The 24844-nt window shown below is 37.5% G+C and overlaps 1 protein-coding gene across 3 annotated transcripts in view; it reads left to right on the top strand.

Moving 5' to 3' along the window:
• Positions 1-24844, top strand: part of KIF13B (kinesin family member 13B) — a 278821-nt gene that overhangs the window by 22150 nt on the left and 231827 nt on the right. For all 3 annotated transcript variants that reach the window (XM_069075652.1, XM_069075655.1, XM_069075653.1), the window contains one exon: positions 12923-13016. In XM_069075652.1, the coding sequence (XP_068931753.1) occupies positions 12923-13016 (94 nt within the window). The remainder of the gene's footprint in view (positions 1-12922; positions 13017-24844) is intronic.

Here is a 24844-nt window from a genome sequence, read left to right as displayed (position 1 = left end):
GCAATAACATCTGGAGTTTATGGTCGTTCACCTGGGTGCCACAGCTTCCAAGAGTATAGCTTAGTGAAAAAGCCTGGAGACCATGTTATCTGAGGACTACTTGAAGGAGGTCGGGAGCAGAAAACTTAGGGATATACATGCTTGCTGTGTTCTAGGTGCTCCCCTAAGACTTCCGGAAGGATCAGAAGTTGTTCTGTTGGGCCCCTGAAAGTATAACTAGCAGCAATAGGTGAGATTTATGAAGAGGTAGGTTTTGATCGAGCATAAGGGAAAAAATTTGTACCAACTAGAGCTTTCCAAAAGTAGAGAAAGGTAATGGTTTCCCCATTACTGACTGTATTCAAGTTGACTGGCAACTTTTTGTATATTGTAGAGGGGGGGTTCTTGCTGAGGTGCATACTGGACTCATTGACCTCTAAGACCCCTTACAACTCAGGTGAAAGCATGAAATAAAAGGGGGAAGGGTCAGTGGAGTAGGTTGGTTTGGAACTTTGAAACCCAAATTAATTATTTAAAATTAAGTGTAGCACATAATAGAGACTGAATATAGGGAGTAGGAAATTGGAAGAGGGGAAGTATGTGGTTAAGTAGCAGGGGTAAAAAAAAAAACTAGTTGGAACATTCAGCATAGACTTGAAGAGGTGAGAATCCAGCAGAAGGGAATGAGGAAAGCAGGAGAGGACATGTAAGCAGGAATTCCTTTGAAGGAAGACTTGGTATATGTTCTCTTCTTCACATGGAGAGTTTGGCTTCTTGAGGGCAGGAGGGTGATGAAAACGTGTCTAGTACAAACATTTTTTCTTTCTATAGTACATATTCAGAGTCTATTCCTATATCAGGAATAATGGTCATTTAAAAAATAATTATTTTATACCAGATGTCAGGGCTATGGATGACAATTGACAGAAATTTCTGCCTGTGTTTTCTGGAACAGAAGGGAATTGTTTGCTTTCATCTACTTGATATTCTGATGGTGAATGAGACACACATCTACCACAACAATCTTTTGTTCTCATTGTCAGCTCAATAACTTGGGTTTGGATTTATATAAATAGGGTTGAAAGGCCCCTCCCTCCTTTTTCTTTTATAAAGAAAATCCTTTTATATTGAGATAATATCCATTTGAAGCTGTCATTTGTATCTTCTAATTTTAGGGGTCAGTGATACATGAATACTGCTGATATACTTGTTGCCATCATTAGGATATATATTTTTAGTTGTTTTTCCAGTAGTGGTAATGAATTTAGCATTTATGCATCCATATACTTTTATCAGGTTACCCAGTTACCAGAATCATACATTCTTGAGAAAGTTTGGTGGCATTTGATAGTATAGTATGTTGATATGGAACCCATCAAAGTTAATTGATCCATATGGAGATGAAAACTATGCCCTTAACTTTATCAATATGGCGTGCTACCTATCTGACTTAAGCAACTGAAGATTCTGAGGAAGATAATATGACTAAAAATACATTTAGTTTAACAAATAATTTTGAAGTTACTATGTTGGTTTCTCCATCCCTTTGGTAGGTATTGTATGAGATTCAAAAGAAGTGTAAGTCATGGTACCTGTCCTCAAGGACACAAGAAACACAAATTAAACAATGAAAGACTAATATATATATATATATATATATATACATATACATATACATATATATATATATATATATATATATATATATTTGTTAATGAACTCATTGTATAGTGTTGACAGAAGCTTTAAGAGGTGAAAAGGCTATAATATGGTCCCAGGTCACTTATGAGAGCTTCCCAGAAGAGTTGAGTCTTGAGGTGGACCTTAAAGTATGTGTAGGATATGGCCAGTCATGTGTGGGTGGAGGTTCTGGGCTCTACATTAAAGAAGGGGTTCTGACTGGAAAGAGGAGTTTGGTTGGGAGCCAAGGGAGATAAGGGACCATATCATGAAGGGCCTTGGAGGCTAAATTGGGAAATTTAGATGATAGGATCATAGATTTGTGACTGAAAGGGATTTTTGAGGTCATTTAGGCCAACCTCCTCATTTTATTGATGGAAACACTTTAGCTTAAATAATTGCCTAAGATCACACAGGTAGTGAATGACAGAGACAAGCTCCACATTCAGAGTTCTTTGCACTGTGCTGTCACACATCCGGCAATATCACACATTGAGAACGTGGGATGTTTTGGGGTATACAGCTTGGCTGTATCATAGACTACTTTGAATGAATTGTGTTAATAGAAGAATGAAAAGGTAGTTGGAACTAACTTCTTCTGTAGAGTATGCATCTTGTGAGGTTATACAATTTCAGTGATGCTGCTATTATCCATAGCATTGTTGGGATTCCTCTTCTGGGATTGCCTTATCCCTCTTTAGTAGATTCTTTTGTAATTCTTTATGGTGTCAAATTTTATTCTTTGAGAGTGGACTTGTATAAAGGTTATTGAAAAAAATTGAAGTTTTGAGGTTGTTAATGCCAGTTTTTGGTAAAGCATGTGTGATTTTAAAACATTGGAACTGATTTTGGTGTGTGTGTGTGTGTGTGTGTGTGTGTTGTCTGTATGTGTGTTTTGTCTGTGTTTTGAAAGTAGAATTCAAAAAATATTTTGAGAAATGGAAGCATTGGAATTAATGTGTGGCCTCCAACATCAATAAAATGACTCACTTTTTTGGTTGTCAGAGTGTTTTCACTAAATATGATTATTTTATAGTTACATCTTATACATATTTTTATTTAAAGATAGTCTTAAATAGGAAAAATTGGACTTTTTGGGTAATATCTGCCTATTGTTATTCATTGTAGTGAATATTTTTTTTAGCATACTTTGCTTTTCGTTAGAAGTTTCATGCAAATTTTCATTTGTTTTTAGAAAAATCTATCTTTATAGTAAAGATGAAAGTTTACCACTGCATTTTGTCTTCTTTTTTCCTTTTTGGAAGGGGGGAAGGTAGGGCAACTGGGGTTAAGTGACTTGCCCAAGGTCACATGGCTAGTTTTGTTTTAAGTGTCTGAGTCGGGATTTGAACTCAGGTCCTTCTGACTCCAGGGCTGGTGCTCTATTCACTGCACCACCTAGCTGCCCCATTACCACTGCATTTTATAGAAATAGCAAATCATCTCTTTGGCATTATTTTTTCCTATCATCATACAGAGAAACATAATAGGTTTTAATTGGATTATACTGTTCTCTTTATTTAGTTAATCCACAAAAGTCTGACAGGCATAAGTCTTCTCATTAGCTGCTGTTAAATTAATATGTAATTACTTTGATTAGAAAATAATATACTTTGATTTTTATAGAAACCTTTCCTTAAGAGGGCCAGCTGCTTCTCATTTATCTTTATGGTATATCTTTGAAGAATGTTGAGGTATGCATGTCTGTTCCCATTTTACAGTTGGATAAACTGAGGTTGAAAGGATAATTAACTTACCATAAGTTACCCACTGAGTCATTTGTGAAACTATTAGTGGTACCAGGTCTTTTAGTCTGAAGAAACTGTTATTAGGACTTGGGCTTTTTAGCCTGAAGATCTAGATTCTGTCCCCCAAATTAAAGATCTCCCAAGATTTTAAGAGTTCCAGTAAAACTTATGGTTGTTGCTCTGGCATATCTCTCCCATATATCCCATATGGCATATATATAAGCATATATAGGTAAGTCTGTATGGCATAGTATGTATATCCTATAGTTTATATGCTGCATGTCTGTACATATATATGCTTGATCTTCCTGCTAGATAGAAATGGCAACAGAGAAATGATGGTTTAGAATGTAAACTTATGTGTAGAACATTACAGAGATGGATGGTGGAAGATTATGAGCAGTGTCCATGACAAAACAGTGAAGAGCAGTGGAGAGAGAGACCAGTCAGAAGGAAACTTGACGTGATGCCCACTTAAGCCAAATCATGCCAAGGTCACTTAAGAGTGGAAAGAAATAGTGGAGGGAGGGGGAAGCAAACAAAGTTTGTCAGCATTTCTATAATAGATTACTTTTGTTAGTAAGCCTTTGTAATATGTGTCAGGAACAGCGCTGGTGAAACAAATAAAGGTAAAAGACAGTTGTCGCCCTTGAGGAACTCACGATGAGAAGTTTCCCATCTTATGCACTCTTTGGATTCCACTCAGCCATCATTATGCCCTGATCTGGGTACCTTCTCCTAGTAGGGGCTTAACATATGTTTATTGTAGTATTTATAACCTAATTGGGAGGACAGCATGCAAACAACTATGCCCAACAAGCTATATTCAGAATAAATAGGAAATAATCAGTAATGGCACAACATTAAGAGAGACTGGGAAAGCTTTCTTGTAGAAAGTAGGATTTTAGTTGGGAATTGAAGGAAGTCAGAAAGCAGAGATGAAGAGGGAAGACATTCCAGGCATAGGGAACAGCCAGGGGAAATGCCTGGAGTCTAGATAGAGATGGAGGAGTGTCTTGTTCATAGCGCAACAAGGTGGCCAGTGTCATGAGATCAAAGAGTATGTGGGAGGGTATAAAGTATAAGCAGAAAGGAAAGGTAAGCAAAGGTTCTAGGTTAGTAAGCTTTGAATTCTAAAAATAGGATTTTATATTTAATCTTGGAGGTGATAGGGAGCCACTCAAGTTTATTGAGATCTGGGGGGAGGATCACATGATAATACCTCCCACTTTAGGAAAATTACTTTGGTGGCTGAATTGAAGTGGAGAGAGACTTTGGAATAGAGGATGGGTTGGAATGGTCAGGGGGACCAGCTAGCAAGCTATTGCCATAGTCTGGGTGTGAGGTGATAAAGGCCTACACCAGAGTGGTGGCAGTGTCAGAGGAGAGAAGGGGGTGTGTTTGAGGAATGTTCCAGAGGTGAAATTGATGGTCTTTGGCACCAGAATGAATATGGGTGGTGAGTGATAGTGAGGAGTTGAGGATTAGACCTAGGTTGTGAGCCTAGACTGCCAGGAGGAGGAGGTTTCCCTCGGCAGTGATAGAGAAATATAACCCACATAGACAAAAGTTCTTTAAAGTCGTTGGTAATTTTTAAGAGTATAAAGGGTCCTGAGACCAAAAAGTTTGAGAGTCATTGCTCCAGAGCAAGGGTTCTTAATTTTTTCTGTGCATATAATGGACTCCTCTGGCAGTCTCATGAACCCTGTAGACCCCCTCTTAGAATATTGTTTTTAATTGCATAAAATGAAATACATAGGGTTACAAAGGAACACAATTATTATACTATCATCAAAATATTTTTTGTTTTTGTTTTTTGCTTTTTGGAGGGGGGAAGGCAGGGCAATTGGGGTTAAATGACTTGCCCAAGGCCACAAGGTGAGTAAGTGTTAAGTGTCTGAGGAGGCTGGATTTGAACTCAGGTCCTCCTGACTCCAGGGCCAGTGCTTTATTCACTGAGCCACCTAGCTGACCCCAAAATATTTTTTAAAAACCTAGTTCATAGACTTCTGCTTAAGGTCATCTGCTCTAGAGGCACTACATTCTCCTTTAACCATTTCTATTTGATCTTCTTTTCTGGTTCTTTATCCTTCTTTTTATCAACCCCTTAAGTTTAGTGTTCTGACCTTAATTCTCAGCTCTCGTCATTCTCATTCATTCCTGTAGTTTCTGCCTCCTCTTCTGTGGAGATGGAATTCACAGATTTCTTATCTCTAACCCTACCCTTGCAACATCTCTTGCAATTTCCCCCTCCTCTTTATTCTGGCAGAATAATCTTAAATAGAATTTTTTGTAGCTTACTAATATAATATTGTGTATTATCATTATCTGCATATATGTTTATCTCCCTTCTAGAGTGAGCTCCATAAAGGTCTGTGTCCTTCACACATTAGTATATATATATACACACACATATATTTGCTGAGTGATTGAGATCATGGTGTTCCAACACTAGATGGATCTGACAATCAGTGATTAGATTGGGCTGCTGAATTTTCATGAAATATATCAGTGAGAGAAATATTAATAAGGAAATTGCTAGGACTTCTTAAATAGGCTGTGTCTCTTATGAGAAAATCCTGTAGAGTAAACTGTTTAGTTGGAATCTTCTGAGTAGACTGAGCAGGAGGCTATTTGCAGAGTTCTGAAAATCCCCTCATCTACCTTATGAATTAAAAAAGAAAAACTACTCCTACCACCTTGCCCAAAGTTGACAACTTTCAAACTATTATATAAGCTATCCTTAAGGAAATGGAATACAAGACTGGTAAATTGTAATTGTTATAAAGAGTTTGAAAGCATTACTTAATGTTTGGGGTTGTTTGAATGCCATGTTTGGGTTTCTGAGCAATGGAGGGGAGCTCATTTTCAAAAGGATATCTGGTATTTAAATCGAGGAAAACTTGTATTACTGAACTTTAGATAAAATTTGAAAGCAATAATTTTCTAATTTTTTCTGAAGAAAGCTGAATGAAAAATTGGTAATCCAAAGGGATGCTTCCCTGTGATACATAAGTTACATAGTGTGTTCCAAAAGTTTAAGCTACTGAAACTTAAAACTGCACTAAGACTTTTGGAATACCCTGTATGTAGGGAGTATCCCAGGCCCAGACCAAATTTTATTATGATGTCATTGGGGAGAAAGCAATAACTGATGTGTACATAGCAGAAAGTCTTGTTTAAGATGATTATTCACTGTTAAATGATGACTCATTTGCTGGTTGGGTGTGCAGGATAATCAGCTGTTGATGTTTTCATTTCTAACCTAAGGAATTAGCCCTAGAAAAGGACTGCATTTCTTTGGCAAATGCTGTGGGATCTAGTATTATTATTATTAACAACTAATTATTAATAATAATGATAGCACCTGACCGTGATGTAGTGCTTTAAGGTTTGTCAATGGGCTTTATGTACATTATCTCCTTTGATCCTCACAACCTCTTCCGGTGCCTAGGTAGTCACTAAAGGTATTATTATCTGCATTTTACAAGCAAAGAAACTAGGACTGAGAGAGATTAAATTGCTTCCCTATCCATGGTCAGATAGCTAGTAAGTGTTGGAAGTATAATCAAACTGGGTCAAAGGTTTATCTGGATTCAAAGTTCAGCACTCTTTTTAAAATCAGTGGTTCTGGCCAATTCACTCTCATGCTTTTAACTTAAAAAAACCAAACCCCCTAAAACATTACTCTGTCTCATTGATTTTAAGATAGCACTAATTTTTTTTAGTATTTAATGGATCCCATATGTAACATTTAAGTCAATTTTAACCTATATTTTGTATACCCAAATGTTGAGAAACTGCTATTTATACGCCTACTGTATTTTGATAGGAGTATATATACTATTTTAATAAGGGAAATGTATATTAATTGGAGTCTGAAGCTTTTAAATTTTAATGATGTCTGGTTTGGGTTTTTTGGGGGGATATTTTCATTTTAAAATTAAGGCTTATAAAAGAATCATACGGAGATTCTTTAGAAGGATTGGACATAATTTTTCCTGTCCCATCTTCAAACTTGACAGTCTGCATTTATTCACTACTTGTGTATTCTAGGTAGTAAAAAAGTGTTTATTTTTGTTTTGTTTTTTTTGTCAGTGGAATCTTTGTCCTATTTGGCATTTTATCAGTAACTTAATTTCTAATTTCTTTCAGACAGCTAATAAAAATATTTTATGGTACTGACTCTGAGAACCATGTAATCTCACAGTTAGAAGGAATCTTAGGGGCCCATCTGGTTTAATACATATCTGGAACATCTCTGACAATTGGACATGTAGCCATTGCAGTTGGACAGGTAGCCTTTGCTGGAAGACGTTTAGTGAACCTACTAACTCCTATGGCAGTCCGTCCTACTTTTGGATGGTTTTATTTGGTAGGAAGCTTCTCTTCACGTTGAGACCTAATCTGCCTTCCTGCAGTTTCCACCTATTGTTCCCACTTCTCCTTTCTGGGACCTAGCAGAACAAATCTAATCCTTTTTCCATGTGACAGTCCTTCAGATACTTAAAGAAATCATGTCCTCTCCATGCCTAGCTTTTCGTTTTCTAGGCTCAACTCTCCAGTGTGCTCTAGTCCCTTCACCATTCCTGTTAGTTATCACTGTTGTGTTTCAGCTTGTCAGTGCCCTTCCCCAGTGGGTCATCAAGTATTTAAGTACCTGTGTGCCAAGTACGTACTGTGTTAGAAATGCAAAGACAAGAAAGTCTCTTTTCTCAAGTACCTTATGTTCCCTTTGGGGAGACAAGTACATAAACATATTCTGAAAATGCATTGCCTAGAACTGAACAGAATATCAAATCAAATGTGTTCATAGATGTTCATCAAAGAACGAAGGCCCTTAGATGACATTTAGACTAATTTCCCTCTCTTTACAGATGAGGCAAGTGTAGGCTGACTAGCTAGGTTAGCTGATAGGGCAGCAGGAGACAGCAGACATCAGGCTTCAGCAGCTTAGACTTTTGGAACGCCCCATGTAATTTATGTGTCTCAGAGAAGAATCCCTTTGCATTATCAAAAGGTCACTCCCAGCAGCCTTTTGGAGGCACCATGGTACCATGAAACATGTGGCTAAAGGGAGAAGACAGGTGCTTGAATCCCAGATCTGCCACTTACCACTAGTTTGACTTAGGCCAAGTAACTTAACCTTTCTTGGCCTTAGTTTCCTCATTTGTAAAAAAAGGTGATTGGACTTTAGATTTAAGGTCCAATCAAGTTCAAAATCTGTGAGCTCATTCTGATGTTTTTTGCTTGGGCATGCTTCACTGATGTCATCTGTTCTATCCACATACTCAGAAGTCCTAGATAGGAAACTTTCTGCTTTTTTTTTTTTTTAACATCCCTAAACAAAAAACGACTGGCAGTTTTGTTTGACTTGCTGACCTGAGATAATGTAGAAGAAAAGATACAAACATAATATAACAATAATAGCTAATCCAAAAATGATTTGACCCTGACAAGCGCTCAGCTGTGCCCTCTTCATTCATTTAGTTAGTTCTGTGTTCCAAAAGTACATTTGTGAGGTGGTTCTCTGGAACTTGAATCTTATACTCCCAAAGAAACAATGTTATAAATGGTAGTTAGGTTCCCAGATCCGTTCACAGAACACTATTTAACCCATGATGTAGCTAACTGTTTAGTACTTTGCTCTTTTCTCCTTTTTATTGGAGATTATTCCAGGTTTCAGCTGTGACTAACATACATCTTCCCCCAGCCTCTGTAAAAGCATTCCTTCTGAGTTTTCCCCACTACCCCTGTGGTGATAGGGGAGCCTTGTTCCTGTCCATAGCACCCTAGCAATAGAGGGAAGTATTTAATTCTATCTCCATTTCCAGCTGCCTAAAACCTTGAGAGATTATTCCCTGCCCTTCTCTTCGCTCTTCTGATTTAATTCAAGTAAGTGAAAAATTAATAACTCTCCTATTAGACTATTTCCCACTGACATATTACACAGTAATGCTTTTTGAAAGGAACCCTAGTTCCTCACCCACAGTCTATCGTTTGGACTTAGGATGGGAATCTTTCTCGTGATTGAGTAGTGGTGACAAGAGGGGGTTCCTGTAGTGACATTTTATGTGTAAGGGAAGTTTTTAAATTGGGCATCTGTTTCAAAGATTGACCTTATTATATGGTTATGAAATTTATGAAGTAAATTATTAGGTAATTATTTAAATTATAAAATGATTTTTATGAGGGTTCAATTCAACAAACATTTATTATGTGCTTACTGTGATTTAGGTACTGTGCTGGGGTGGAGATTCAATGACAAAAACAAGGCTCTGCCTTCAAGAATATTAAATGGGAAAGGGAGAAGGGGAAGGATACAGTATATACACTGATAAATTCCAAATATATATAAAATAAATACAAAGTAATTTCTGGGTGATGGATACTAATAATTGGGAGAAATCAAGAAAGATTTGTAGAAGATGGCATTTGAGTTGAGTCTCAAAGTGAGTGAGAAGTTCCAAGCAATCAAGGTGAACAATAGGAAAAGAATAGTGAATAGATATTGAATGTTGCATATGAGAAGTAGCAAGTAACTAGAACTTATAATGCATTAGGATAGTACTTTGTAATCAGCCTGGAAAGACAGATTGGAACTAGATTGTGAAGGGCTTTAAATGCCTAAAGTGAGAAGTCATATTATTCTTGTAGAGGGAATAATGAGGCTTTCTGAGCAGAGAAGTGACATGGTCAGATACATCCTTTAATAGTATTAATTTGGCAGCTGTGTGGAAGATGGATTGGGAAGGATAGAAGCTAGATGGTGGGAGACCCATTGGACTATGCAGTTGTCCAAGACAGGGACTGCAAGTGAGGGGCTGAACTAGGGGTTCTTTCAAAAAGTACTATTGTGTAATATAGGATTTAGTTTACCAAAATTTGAGTTATTCACAGTCTGTCAGCAGTGGATCTCTGTGTATCTCAGGATACACATGCTCCTCTGCTCAGATTCATCCTTTTCAAGTAACTGAGTTCCTGGATATTTAGCATGTGGTTTGAATCCCAGTGAGTAATCCACAGTCACTAATGTAATTATGGTCAGCTCTGGATTATATACAGGTATTATTGGCTTTCTGGATTACTTGCTGTGACTCACTTATCTTCAGTCTCTCTGGCTTCTTGCTTACTGCCTACAAACAGTTCCATTGCTCTTCCATCAAAAAAATCCTCATTTGATCTTTCCATGCCTGCTATGATCCTGTATCTCACCTGCCCTTTGTAGCTAAATTCCTTGGGAAGGTTGTCTACAATAGGTACCCCCACTTTCTCTCCCCTTACTCTTCTTAACTCCTTAGTCTAACTTCTCACCTCATTATCCTGTCAAAGATGTTTGTTGTTGTTTAGTCATTTCAGTCATGTCTGACTCTTTCTGACTCCACCTGGGATTTTCTTGGCAAAGATATGGGAGTGTTCTGCCATTTCCTTCCCCAGTTCATTTGACAGATGAGGAAACTGAGGCAAACGGGGTTAATTGACTTCCCCAGGGTCACGTAGCTTGTAAGTGTCTGAGACCAGATTTGAGCTCAGGCCTAGCACTGTATTCACTATGCCATCTTGCTGCCCTTCTCCAAAGTTACCAGTGATATTTTAATCACCAAACCCGATGACTTTTTCTCAACCTTCATTTTTCTCACCTCTGCAGTCTGTGACACTGTTGATCATCCTCTTGACACTCTCTTGTCTCTAAGCTTTTGGGATACTACTTTCTCCTGGTTCTCTTCCTAGCCAGTTAACCACTCCTTCTCAGTCTTCACTGCTGGATCTTCATCCAGGTTACGCCCTCTAACCATGTGTCCCACAGGTCTCTGTGCTAGTCACTCTTCTCTCCATATACTGCTATATTGCTTGATGGTCTTTTCAGCTCCTGTAGATTTAAATCATCTCTGTGCTGTTGGTTTTCAATTCTGCTTATTCTGATCTAAACTCTCTGCTGATATCTAGTCCCATGTCTCTGGATGCCTTTCAGACATCTTAAACTGGATGTCTAGCAGACATCTTAAACACAATGAGTTTAAGAAATCACCAAATGAGATAGTATGAGAAAAGAAGAACCCAGGACAGAATCTTAGAGATAACTGCAGTTAGAGGATATGACATGGATAAAAATCCTGCAGAGGAGATTTCAGGCACATAGGAGATGAACTGAGAGAGTAGTGTCATGAAAACTCATGGAATAGAGAATATTCATTCAGGAAATGAGAGAGGGTGTTCAGTAGTTTCAAATGCTATAGAGAGATTGAGAAGGATGAGAGTTGGGGGGAAATCCCCTAGATTTGGCAATTGAGAGATCATTGATATCTTTTGAGAGCTCATTTTCATTTGGATGATGCAGTTGAATACCAGATTTCAGAGAGTTTAGAAGAGAATGGAGATGAAGTGGGGACACTCAAATGTAGACATCTTTTTCAAGGATCAAGAATTTTAGCTGAGAAGAGGAGAGCTAATGATTCAAAGCAGTCATGGTGCTATCTAATGAAGGAGGGTTTTTTTTTTTTTGCAATTGGAATTTTAAAAAACTTTAAAAAATTTATTTATTTATTTATTTTTAGTTCTCAATATTCATTTCCACAAGATTTTGAGTTATAATTTTTCTCCCCATCTTTCCCCTATCCTCCAACCCAAAATAGCAAGCCCACTGAATACCCCTTCCCCCAATCTGTTCTCCCCTATATCCTCCCCCATCACCTCCCTAACTTTCTAGCAATTTTTATTTTTATTTTTTTAAGAATGAGAAGACTTGGGTGCATTTGTAGATGGCAGGAAGGAACTAGTAGATATTGGGAAACAATATTAGAGGGACAGAATGGGCAAAATGCTGGGGAAGACAGGGTATGGGATCAAAGGTGCATGTCTCAGGATTGCCTTTGGCAGGAGGGAAGGGATGGTTAACATACATCAAGTTGTTAGAAAAAAAATCTGCTTTCTGGATGGTGGGACTTGTGATATATGGGAAACTAATATGAAGTAAAAACAAAAGGCACCATATATAAAAAGACCCCAATAGGGTATTACTAAGAAAGAAAAAAATTAACTCTCTAAATCTTGGTAGGACTAATGTCCATACAAATTAAGATATACCTTTCAGTCATCCTCTTTTGGATGGTTTTAAGGTTGGTTTTATTTTCTTCCATTTAAAAAATTTCTTTTCAATTCCAGATTTGTTTTTCAATATGATGAATTTGATGTAGATAATAGATTTTTCAAGAAACATTTGTAGGAACTTAAGAGTTGTTAAAGCTATTTAGTATTGAGAGCATTGGGCCTGAAGTCAGGAAGTCGTGGCTTACTGATTTCAAATCTGACCTTACACACTTAGTAGTTGTGTGACCCTAGGCAAGTCACTTAACTGTGTTTGCCTAGGTTTTCTTGTCTGTAAAATGAACTGGAGAAGGTGATGGCAAACCAGTCTCATATCTTTGCCAAGAAAATCCCAACTACAACTGAAAAATGGCTTAACAACAGTAATTGCTTAAAATAAAACATGTTTCTCCTATTTTTTTCCCCTACAGAATTTGACCTGCATACCAAATGTGTGGTGGATGTAGATGCAAATAAAGTTATTCTTTACCCTGCAAATACTAATCTTTCCAAAGGAGATGTCAGGTAAGATAAGAAACAAAATCAGAATGATTTCAGTTTTATATTTGGTTTAAGATCTGTTATCACCGTGGTAACTTAATTCAACAAGTAGGTATTATTGAATGCTCCCTGGATCTATGATAGTATGCTAAGCCTTGGGTTGGTAGCAAAACTAGCAGATAATAGGTTGTACAGTTCATAGTGTGCCAGTCCTTGTATCAGGAAGATTCATCTTCATGAGTTCAAATCTAGCCTCAGACACTTACCAGCCATGTGACCCTGGGCAAGTCACCTAACCTCATTTGCCTTAGTTTTCCTCATCTGTCAAGTAAGCTGGAGAAGGAAATGGCAAAACACTGCTATATTTTTGTCAAGAAAATCCCAAATGAGGTCACGAGGAATCAGACATGACCAAATACGACTAACTAAAATGTCCTTGTCCTAAAGCAGTGGTGAAACGAGGCCTCCCAATTGCATTTTAATGTATTTTGGGCCTCAGTTAGGCAAACCATGTTTCTCACCACTGTCCTAGAGGAAGCTAATAGTCTTCTTGGAGAGATAAGACCAACTCATGAGACAGTTAAAAGGTAAAATTAGGGAGTGTGTGTGTTTGAGTGCCAAAAGTGGTGCAAGAGAATAAAGTGCAGTGGAAGTTCAGAGAAAAGGGAGTGAACCATGAAGCTGGAGTAACTGGGAGGGAGGCTTTGTGAAAAAGGCCAGCCTTAAGAGAAATCCTGAAGGTCAAGTAGTATTTGAAGGGGCTGCTATATTGAAAGCATTCATCTTGTTCCTCCCATCTGGAGCACACCTACTTCTTTGCTGTCTAGTGTCTACTCCTTTCAAAGCTCAGCTTAAGTCCCCCTCCTCCTTGAGGCCTTCTGGACCTGTTCTTTCCCTGTTTTCATTTCCCTCAGCAACTCAAGTCTGTAGAATACAATTTAGCCCTTGTGTGTGCTTATGTTGTTAGCTGTATTTGTGTCTCATGTCTCCAGTAGATTGCAAACTTACCTGGAGTAGGAAACATTCATTACATTTTTTATGTTACATGCCCCCCCTCCTCACTTTCTTCCCCACCCCCAAATAGGGCTGAGAATGTAGTTAAATTTGTGTTGACTTGATTATTTGCATAAAGAACAGCCAGAACCAAAGGCTGTGAGTGCAGGGTGGAGGTAGTGCCCAGAAAGTGTGTTGTACTTGGAAAATCTTGAGATAGACCTGACTAGACTGGTTTCTGTTAGAGATAAGCAAATTTGTGTTAGTAATAGCAAGAGATAAGGTTGTATTGGTAGGTTGGGGCCAAATTATATAGCACCTTGGAATGTCCTTTAAAGGAGTCTAAGCTGAAGATTTTGTAACAAAGGTAAATCCATGATCAAGTGAGATTTTATTTATGATCTATCCATCTAGATATCTGGGTATATAGATATAAATATTAAGCAGATTGCACTACAGAATTATGTACATGTGAGTTTGCTCATAGTGGTGGTAATGATACTTTTTTTTTGCTTTTATTTAAAAAAAATTTTTGTTTTTATTTTGAGTTCCAAATTCTGTTCCTCTCTCTAGCCCCTCTCCCACCTATTGAGGAGGCTAGCAATATAATACCTATTTACATATGAAGTCATACAAAACATTTACATGTTAGCCATGTTGCAAAAAAAAAGGGCAAGAAAAATAAAGTGAAAAGGTTATGCTGCAATATCCATTCAGAGTTTGATGATGATAATTTAAGCTATAGGGGAACACACTGAATTTTATCTAAACTTTGTATCGCCCTCAATACCTACTATAATGCTGTGGACAGCGCATTAATAAAGTGGACAGCAACCTAAATGGTGACCAGATTGCACTGAAGATTTTTCTGTTCTATTTGCAGTGTATAAGACAGATTGATGTGGGCCAACTGAAGGCTTGGGAGACCAGTTGAGAAGCAACTGCCATAGTTTTGGCAAGGTGGCTTTTGAAGATTTGGACTAGAGCTGGGGGAATGGAAAGGAAGGGACTGACTGAGTGGCTTGTACCTAATGAATATTCAGTGAATATTGGTTTTGATTTGAAAACTTTAAGGAATTAATGGGAAATATTAATAGAACTTTGCTACTACCTGATTTATCAAAGATAAATCTAAGGTTTGGGGACTGAATTAACTATGTAGTCCTTAGTCATAGTTGGAAATAGTTACTTTTGGTAACATTAATCATTCTTAGAATAATTTTTAGAATTTTTCAGCTGAAAAATTAAGTTACTGCTATATTTGATTTGATAGGTGACCTCATCCAGAGTTAGAGAGTGTTTGGTCTGGAGATGAGAAGACTAAAGGAGACATGATTATTGTCTTCATAGCAAAAAGAATGTTATCAAGAAAAGGGAACACACTGGTTTTCTGGTATCCTGGATAACCAGTATGCTATTCTGGACAGCTAGATTGCACAGTGGATACAATGCCAGGCCTGGAGTCAGGAGGACCTGAGTTCAAATGTGGCCTCAGACACTTACTAGCTTGTGTGACCCTGGGCAAATCACTTAACTCTGCCTCAGTTTCCTCATCTGCAAAAATGACCTAGCGAAGGAAATGGCAAACTGCTCTAGTAGCTTTGCCAGGAAACCCCCAAGAAAAGGATCCTGGGGAGTTGGACACAATTGGAATGAATGAACAACACCAATAAACTGTGCTAAGACCAATATGCTTGGGAGTTTCAAGATGGCAAACTTCAGTTAAAAATATGAAAGTACTTTGTTAGGACTAAGCTGTCCAAAAAATGGAATGGGTTACCTTGTCAGAAACTGAGCTTTCCATCACCCTTAAGTATCTTCTGTTTTGTGATTGAACACTTGTGAGGTATATAAATGACAATTCTTGTAAAATGTAGGAGGTTATACTAGATCAGTGCTGTCAGACTCAAAGAGAAATGGATCCTTGAAGGTCACATATTGACTGAGAAAACCACACATTCATATTACTTCTTTTGCATTTTATTTTTATTTATTTTGTTAATAATTTTCCCAATTATATTTTGATCTGGTCCAGGCTGCACTTGGGAGTTTTTCAGGCTGCCAGCCAACAGTAAGTTTGACTTGATGACCTCTAAGGTTCCTACTAACTTCTAATTTCTTTGACCAAGTGCCAAATGAACTTTTTGTGATTTTCTTATGAATCTTGAAAAGGGTTACATTGAATCTTTTGTCCAATATCATAGGAACATTTTCAGCTTTCCCCTGCCTTATCATTGTTTAATGTGATGTCAGTATAGTAAAGTGCACATCATAAATAAGTAAATTGAAAGCTTTTATTTAGCCTTTATTTGCCGTAAATGGTGATGTTTTTAGAAGACGAACATATTATTCTCCCTTTCATCTGGAAGCAGCCACTGCTGATTCAGTCACTCTCAAGACTTGCTCCTGGTTTGCTGGGGCTGGCACTGTGCTGGCATGGCCTGTGCTGGACTGGGTTTCACTCTTACCCAGGTGTGACAGATTGCTGACCTTTCATGTTGTCTTTAGCATCTATGGACTGAGAGTTCTGGAAAATGCCACTGCTGCCAGTGATTCAGTAGCCTCAAAACCTGCTCCAGTTTTGTTGGGGCCTGGTCTGCTGCAGCCTGTGCTGGACTGTGCTCACTCTCACTCTGGTGAAATAGACCTTTCCTGCTGATCTTCTAAGTTGTCTTGGGCTGGAAATATGTTTTACTCTGTCTTTTTGTGGATTCTGCTGCTCTAGAATTTGTTTAGAGGCATTTTTAAAGGTACTTGGGAGGTTTGGGGGAGAACTTACATGGGTCCCTGCCTTTACTCTGCCGTCTTGGCTGTGCCCAGGGATCTGTTTCTAATTGAGTTTGATACCACTGACCTACTGTGAGATTGTGGCACATGTATGAGTAATACCAAATAAAAGAGTGAGCATGGTGAATGAGTGAATGTTTGTGCCCTAACCAAGCTCTATTCTATCACTTCAGATAATAGACAAATAAACTAAAGCCCTAATAGGGAAAATTGCCTCACTGAAAAAAGGAAAAGATTGAAGAAATAAGCAAGCAAAAAAGAGACTCCAACCATTAAATAAATATTATTGTGTTAAAGAAAACTTAAAGAGAAGACATTAGGAGGGGAAGAAGTTCTAAAAGGCAAAACAGATCTCTCCAGAGGGACTAATAAGTTCAGTAAGGGAAAGAAGGAGAATTTGGCATCTGAGAAAGATGAAATTTAGATCAGTGAAGGAAGAGAAAAGATGCAAATAAGAGACAACTGTGGAAAATTCTTTGGAGATTTTTAACAAAATAATATGGAAAATAGAGTGATCCTGATTAAAGGAAAAATGGCAGAGATGGCCAGATAATTAAATAGAGCAGAATCACAGAGCGATACAACTAGAAGATATTAGTGATGCAAATGAATTTACTGTTAAACAAAAAGTTCCACAGAATATCGTTTTAAAAAAAGATTGAAAAACATATTGCCTCTGGGAAAAAACCCTAAATTTCTGGACTACCTACAGATTCTAAAAAAGAGGCTTGATATACCTTCGCTGACCTCTCCCCATACCAAAAAAAAAAAAATCAGGAGCAGTAGCCATGGTTTCAAGGCAAAATGGATGCAGAATTACAGAACATGAAAGAAAGAATAATTAGAAGGGCCATTATTGACAATCATATATTACAGACCTATTTTGCAGATCAGAAAGTTGAGGCCAGAGAGGCTAAAATTAAAAGTGGTAAATGATAGAATCAGGATTCAGTTCCATGTTTTCTGATTTCAAAGCTAGTTCTCATTCTTTCTCTCTCTTTTTTTTTGTACTTTTCGGTGTAGTAAGGAAAACAACATCAGTTTTAAGTATATTTGCTGCAAATGCCATGGCAACCAAATTTATGAAATTCAATTGACTAGCATTTATCAAGTCAACTATCATTTATTAAATGCTTAATGTCAGGATTCTGTACTAAATACTGGAAAGAAAATTAATTGGTAATAGTTAATTGAAATACAAATACATGGAAAGTCATTTGGTATTAATAGTAGGAGACTTTAATTCCCATCTCTCAGAAGTAGACAGGTCTAATAGATAAGCAGAGAGGAAGTTAACTTGGGTAACTGAATTCTGAAAAAATGAGTTGATATGGAGAGATCTGAATGAAAATATAAAAAAGTTTACTTATCAAACAATTGTGAAACCTGTACAATACAAAAATTTATCATGCTCAAGGGTATGAAGGCAGAAATCTTAAATACTTCATGTACATATAGAAAAGAATGTAACAAAAATAGTGGTTAATACAGAAAATAGTAAGTTAAGAGGCAAACTTATATGGAGATCAAAAAGATTTGTTAAGTAATGAGCACATTGGACAACATTATAGAGGTGCAAAATTATATTAAAGTATAAATAGTATCAATACAATATAACAAAATGTATGGCGTATTTAACTACAACTAATATAGTCAGCAAACACATCCCTAAATGAGTAGATTAACAAAGGAGAAACAGAACAATGAGCTGAACCTAAGAAAAAAATAAGTTAAACCAAAGAACTGCAAAAAGAGAGTCTTTGAAACTTGAAGGTGAATAAACAGAATAATAATAAATAAATATTATATATAAATAAATGCAAATAAATATAAATTACAAATATATAAGTAAATGTAAATAACTAATATACGTAATATACGTAGAAATAAAATAAAGAACAAACAAAAAAATTTCCTTATACTAAAACTATACTATTTTTTAAAATATCCATCAAACCAAGAACGTTTTAATTTTTTAAAAAAGACATGTAAACCAGATTACAAAAATAACAACAACAGACAAGAAAGGGAAATCATAACAAATGGAATAGAAATAAATTTGTAAAGATTTATAATTACATGACAGCAAAGCAGAAAATTTTAATGCATTGGATTAATAAGTACTGAAACAAAATACATTTGACAAAACAGGAAATAGATAACTTACCTAAAGTTAGAAAGAGAAATATAACAAGTCAGTCAGTAAACATTTATTAAGTGCCTACTATGTGCTGGGCGCTATGCTAAACTCTGTGGATACAAAGAAAGGTCAAAACTCCCTCTAAAACAACCACAGTTCCTGTTCTCAAGATGCTCACAGTTGAATGGAGGAGACAGTATGCAAACATCTGATGTGGTAGGGTTGATGTAAGCTAAATCCAGTGAGAAATATTCATTATGGACTAGGAGAAGGAAGAATGTGTGTGAATTCAGTTATATGTATATGTACATACATTTATATGATGCTACTTGCAAACAAGAGATATACAGGATAAATTGGGGATAGTCTCAAAAGGAAGGCACTAAGCTCTATGTACAGCCACAAGGAAAAGGAGAATAATGGTGTCAGTCATCTAGCATTTATTAAGCATCCTTCATGTATTCTTGTGGACACTGGATACAGCACTAAGGACTGACACAAAGGCAAAACTAACTAAAAACCAAACTGGAAACTCACTGACTTTAACTGATAACATCAAATAATTAAGAAGCATTTAATAAATGTTGACTATATGTCAGTAACTGTGCTAGGTTCTGGAAATATAAGAACAAAAGTGAGATGACCCCTGTCCTTAAAAAAAGCATTCAAATAATAGCAAAACTAATGATAAGTTTAGGAGGCAACTTTGATGCTGTTTGTTTGAGTTAATTCTCATGGTCTTTGTTTTTTTTTTAATCAACTGATAGGTAATACAAGGGTGCAGTTGCAGGGAAGATCATTTACAAAAACTTTATTTTGCTTAATTGTTTAGTGGGCTTGACTTTTTGCTGTTTATTTTTTTTAAGCAATCGAGGTTAAGTAATTTGCTCAAGGTTACACTGCCAGTTATTTCTGGGCTTGGTGCTAAGTATCTGAGCCTGGATTTGATCCCCAGGTCATCCCGACACTGGAGCCAGTGCTCTTACTCCCTGAGCCACCTGGCCAACCCCTAAGCAATTGGGGTTAAGTAACTTGCTCAAGGTTACATGGCCAGGTGTTTCTGGGTGGGTGCTAAGTGTCTGAGCTCGGATTCGATCCCCAGGTCATCCTGACACTGGAGCCGGTGCTCTTACTCGCTGAGCCACCTGGCCGCCCCTCGTTTTGCTGTTTATTTTACTTAGTCCATGATTGATTTTGTTTGGGGAAAATACTTGTGTATATGAAAAATATAAGCAATAACTACATTTTATTGTTACAGGGAAAGATGCAGTTCAGTAAGCAACAGTTCATGGGTTTTTGGTTTGTTGTTGTTAGTGTTGTTTTTTGCCTTCTTTTGGATTCTGGATGTCCCAGACCAGACCTGTACAACCTGTGGCACAAAATCCTTTGGTGGGTTGCAAGTGGCCTCTCGGCCACAGGTTGTGCAGGCCTGTTCTAGACCATAGAGACAGCTGAAGTTGCTTTATTTTTGGTGCATAATTTCTTTTTTGGAGAAGCTTGAGAAGGCATGGGGTTCAGTGAAGATGTCTTGTTTCCAGCAGTTTGTCAGAAGAAGCCATGGGGGGGTTTAATATAACACAAGCTCAATATGAATCCTGCATTGTGATATGGCAGCCAGAAAAGCTAATTTAGTCTGGGCTGTGTAAAAAGAAGCATAGCTTACAGAACTAAGGAGGTAGTGCTAGAAGCAACATGACAGTGGGTAGGGTGCTGACCTTGGAGTCAGGGAGAACTGGGTTCAGGTATCACATTTGACACAGTCTATCTGTGGGACTCTGGGCAAGTTTGTTAACCCCTTGTTTGCCCTAGGCAACTCTGGAAAACTGTAAGTTGCTGAACAGATGCCAGTGTGCATTGTTAGCAGTTTCTAATATTTATTTTTATATTTTGTGTTTTGGAGGGGGGAAGGCAGGGTAATTGGGGTTAAGTGACATACCCAAGGTCACAGGCTAGTAAGTATTCACTGTCTGAGGCCGGATGTGAACTCAGGTCCTCCTGACTCTGGGGCCAGTGCTCTGTTCACTGTGCCACCTAGCTGCCCCCAGTTTCTAATACTTATGAAAGAGATCCAGGCTTTAAATAGGAAAAAAGTTGCTTTGTACTCTTGATTCCTTGTTATATGAGGATAAGTTGAAAGAACTGAGAATGTTGAATTTAGAAAAGAGAACACTGTGCTAGAAGAAATGGTAGCTGTATTCAGGTATGTGGAAGGCAGTCATGTGGGTCATGTTAAACTTGGTCTGTGTGGGTCCCAAAGGACAGAACCAGGAGCAGTGGGGGTAGAGTTGCAAAGAAGAAAATTGAGACTGAATAGCAGAAAAAACTTAGGAGTGCTGATTCATCCCAAAGAGGAGTGGGCTTCTTTAGTAGGTGGAGTGAGAGAGTCTGCATACCACTTGGTAGAGCTGGGATTCCTTTTTGGGTATGAGTTGGACTCTAAAATGCTTCCATTCTAAAATTCTGTAATTAATAGTGTACAGCAAGTCATTCCAGTTGTTGGCCCTCAGCAAATCCTCTATATTCTGGGAAACTATCCAGTCCTTTCACTGGAGCTCCGTCAGGTATACATTCACCCCAGCTTTGACCATTCCACCCCACTACCCTTATAGGGAAGGATCTGTTGCAAGGAAAGTGCCAGGGCTTCTTGAGAACGGCTTCCATGGGCCCCCATGGGCACTAAACGTTCCTGGCCTAGCCTCACTGGAAGAGCATAGTTTCTGTAAATCATTTGTTCAGACTGTATTTGTATCCCTTGGACATTTCAGATCTTTAGAATTCTGAGCTAGACTACAGATTAGAGTTAGAAAGGAATGAGGCTTCTGCCCTCTCAGGGGGATGATTAGCATCTGCCGAGTTAATGGTAGACCTGAGATTAGAATACCAAGGAGTCAGCCAGCAGAAATCTTAGCATCAGGAGGTGTTAAAGATAGAGAATGTTAGTATTGGAAGTCCACCCCCCTTCCCTTTACAAATGAAGAAACTGAGGCCCCAAGACATGAACTAACTTAGCTCAGTATTACTCTTATTCATCACACTCACCATTGCATTTTTACTAAGAGAGAAATATGGAGTTCATAGGAGACAAACTAATTTATTTCCTATTGTTTCCTGGGACTAGCCCTGATTAGTAGTAACTCTGAAATTGACACAGTATTTGGATGTAATTGAGGATGCTTAAAAATAATACTGCTTTGAGGATCCTTCTGAATAAAACGAGTCAATGCTATCATGGGAGTATTTCTTTTTTATATTTTACCATATGTTATTGGCCAGTTTTACCTCAGAACCTGTAGAAGGAACATCTCATTTCAAATATGTTTTTGTATTTGTAATACAAATAATGTAAGTGGAAAAAATAATTATATAGTTGAGTAACTATTTTTTGGTCAGACTTATTAATGAGAACAAGTGGGGTATTTATTTTTATAACCCATATCTCCTTCCTACTCCCCCTTCCTGGCCCCTTGTTAAATATTTTTAACTCAAAGTGGGGAAAAAGGAGAATTATATGAGAGAAATGCAAGTTTTAGATTCCAAGTTGCTGAACTTCTGAGCTGGGGGAAGAGGGCACAGCCCCATTCCTTTGATTATGTCTCCATATAGGTTGAAGGCCCATTTGGGAGATGACAGTCTTGTAGTTTATAGAAATTGTAGGAGGGAGGAAGCAGGAGGCTGAGGTAGATGAGCACATAAAAAACCACCTTCCTTGTACCTTATAAGGAGGCAAATATCTGGCTGTTTTTTAGTACCCTGACTGCAGTGGCATTGACAAAGTACATGATGCCCTGAGATGTGTGTGATAGCATCAGTGTTTTAAAGCAGAAGGCAAAGTATAAGGTGAATTATATGGGTAAAATATTTGTTTTGATTTTTCTAATCATAATGTGGGAGGATACATAAGGAAGTATGCAAGTCAATCCAGTAGTTCAGATGCCTGGGGAAAATAAGCAGTTTAAAAAAAAAAAGAAAGGATGAAATCAGAAAGTTTACTCACCTGAAAATCCTGCCTGTTGAGGAATATTCCATTCCTCATCTTCAATGCAGCTGCCCCCAAAAAGGGAGCACCTGTGAATGAAATTGCTTTATTTGGGCCACCAGACCATTCCTTTGTTATACTGCTTGTAGTTTGTCAGCATTCTTGCTCTCTGTGTGATGTGAAGGAAAGGAAGTATTTAGAATCTGAGGATGTAGGCCCAGCTCAGATTCTTACTTTACTCACTTTGCCTTTAGTCAAGGCATTTCTCTTTTTTCTGTGTCTCAGTTTTGTCATCTATCAAATGAAACAGTTGGACATATAATGGTATCAGACAGATCCCTGCAGCTGCTTATTGGCTTAGAAAACTACAAATCAGCATTATCTACGTTGTATTTTTATTTATTTTGTTAAACATTTCTCAATTGCATTTTAGTCTGGTTTGGGCTGTACTCCTGAGTTTGACGTCTAAACTAGAGGAGAGTAGTTGGCACCTTTGGGCTACATGATCTTTAAGACTCAGCTATAAATCTGTGATCCTAGAAATATTATTAAATGCTAATATTCCCAGATAAGATCTCCATCATAGCCACTCAGTAACTGTTGTTTGAATTTATGAGAGGATGATGATACTTTAGGTTCTTTCAAATATTTTCCTGTAACTATTGTGTAAATCTGTTGTTTCAGATACTGTGTAATTAGAAAATATGACTCCACTTTCACAGTGTGATTGATTCTATTGTTCAGTGCTTACTTTTTGTAATGTACTTGTAGATAGATACTAAGATAAATAATCATAGTCCTTCCTTCATGGAGTTTCTACTTTAGTAGGGAAGATAAGACCTGTACAGAAGAAGTTCTTTGGGAAGTTCATGGGGAGGCCAGATCATTTTCACCTAGTGCATGAGAGGCCTAAGAGAGAAATCATGAATGATGTGTGACTTGAATTGGGCCTTGAAGGAAGGGAAGCATTTCATTAGATGAAGATGTGAGGGGTTAGGGATTGGGGAGAAGACATTCCAACCATGAAGGACAACTAAGCAAAGTCATAGGGTCCACAATTTAGAAATCAAGTTCGACTTGTTCAGTATAACAGCTGAGAGGCAGCAGACCCTTCCCCCAGGCCTGTTTAAGCATGGTTGGTAATCTGTGTTAATTGGAGTATTGAGAGTCAGAAGGGGAGCATGAGACTGGTATCTTGGAGTTACTATATTGCCGTGTTTTAAGCTTGCCTGTAGTTGAATAGAGAACTAGGAAGTTTACCAAGGGCTTTCCCTCAACCACCCTGCGATTGAGGTAGGTCGTGCAAATACTATTATCACCATTTTATAAGTGAGGAAACCAGACCTCTCAGGTTGTGACTTCTCTACTATTATATAGATAGTAAGTGACAGAGCTAAGAGTTTAAATTCAGGTCTTCTGATCCAAAGTCCAGTGCTGTTTTCATTCTATCACATGATTTTCCCTCAATATATGTTAAATTAAAATTACATGTGAGTTTTAGCTAGAAGTAGAATTTAATAGAAATATTTATATCTTAATCTAGCTTAAAAAAATCTTTTTTAAAAGCTCATTCGTAACTAACTTATATTCCCTAATACTGACTAGGCATAAGTAGTAAAAATTAAAAGCTGTCTCATATGATCAAATTAACAATAATCCCCTTTGACCTAAATTCTCTGACATTTTAAAAGTGTATTAGAGTCAAGGCCAACCCTATTGTGTTCCTACATGTTTTTTTCAGGAGAATAGTTGGCATCAGCCTATTAGGTGTTATTTCATTCATCCTGAATATATCATCTGACCCCCAAATATATTCTTTCCTTCTCATAACTAATTTGAGGTAGGATACTATCTCTAGAAGGCCCTTATTAACATATAAATGTGCAAGATGAGGAGAGGGGAAAATTATAGCATCTACTAACATGTTGGTAGGGATTATTAATTCTTCAGATTAAT

This window comes from Petaurus breviceps, unplaced genomic scaffold (genome assembly GCF_028583685.1).
Source record: "Petaurus breviceps papuanus isolate PSGF00001 unplaced genomic scaffold, PetGlider_PUasm1.0 90919, whole genome shotgun sequence".
Taxonomy (NCBI): domain Eukaryota; kingdom Metazoa; phylum Chordata; class Mammalia; order Diprotodontia; family Petauridae; genus Petaurus; species Petaurus breviceps.
This window is presented reverse-complemented; position numbering and strand designations above follow the sequence as displayed.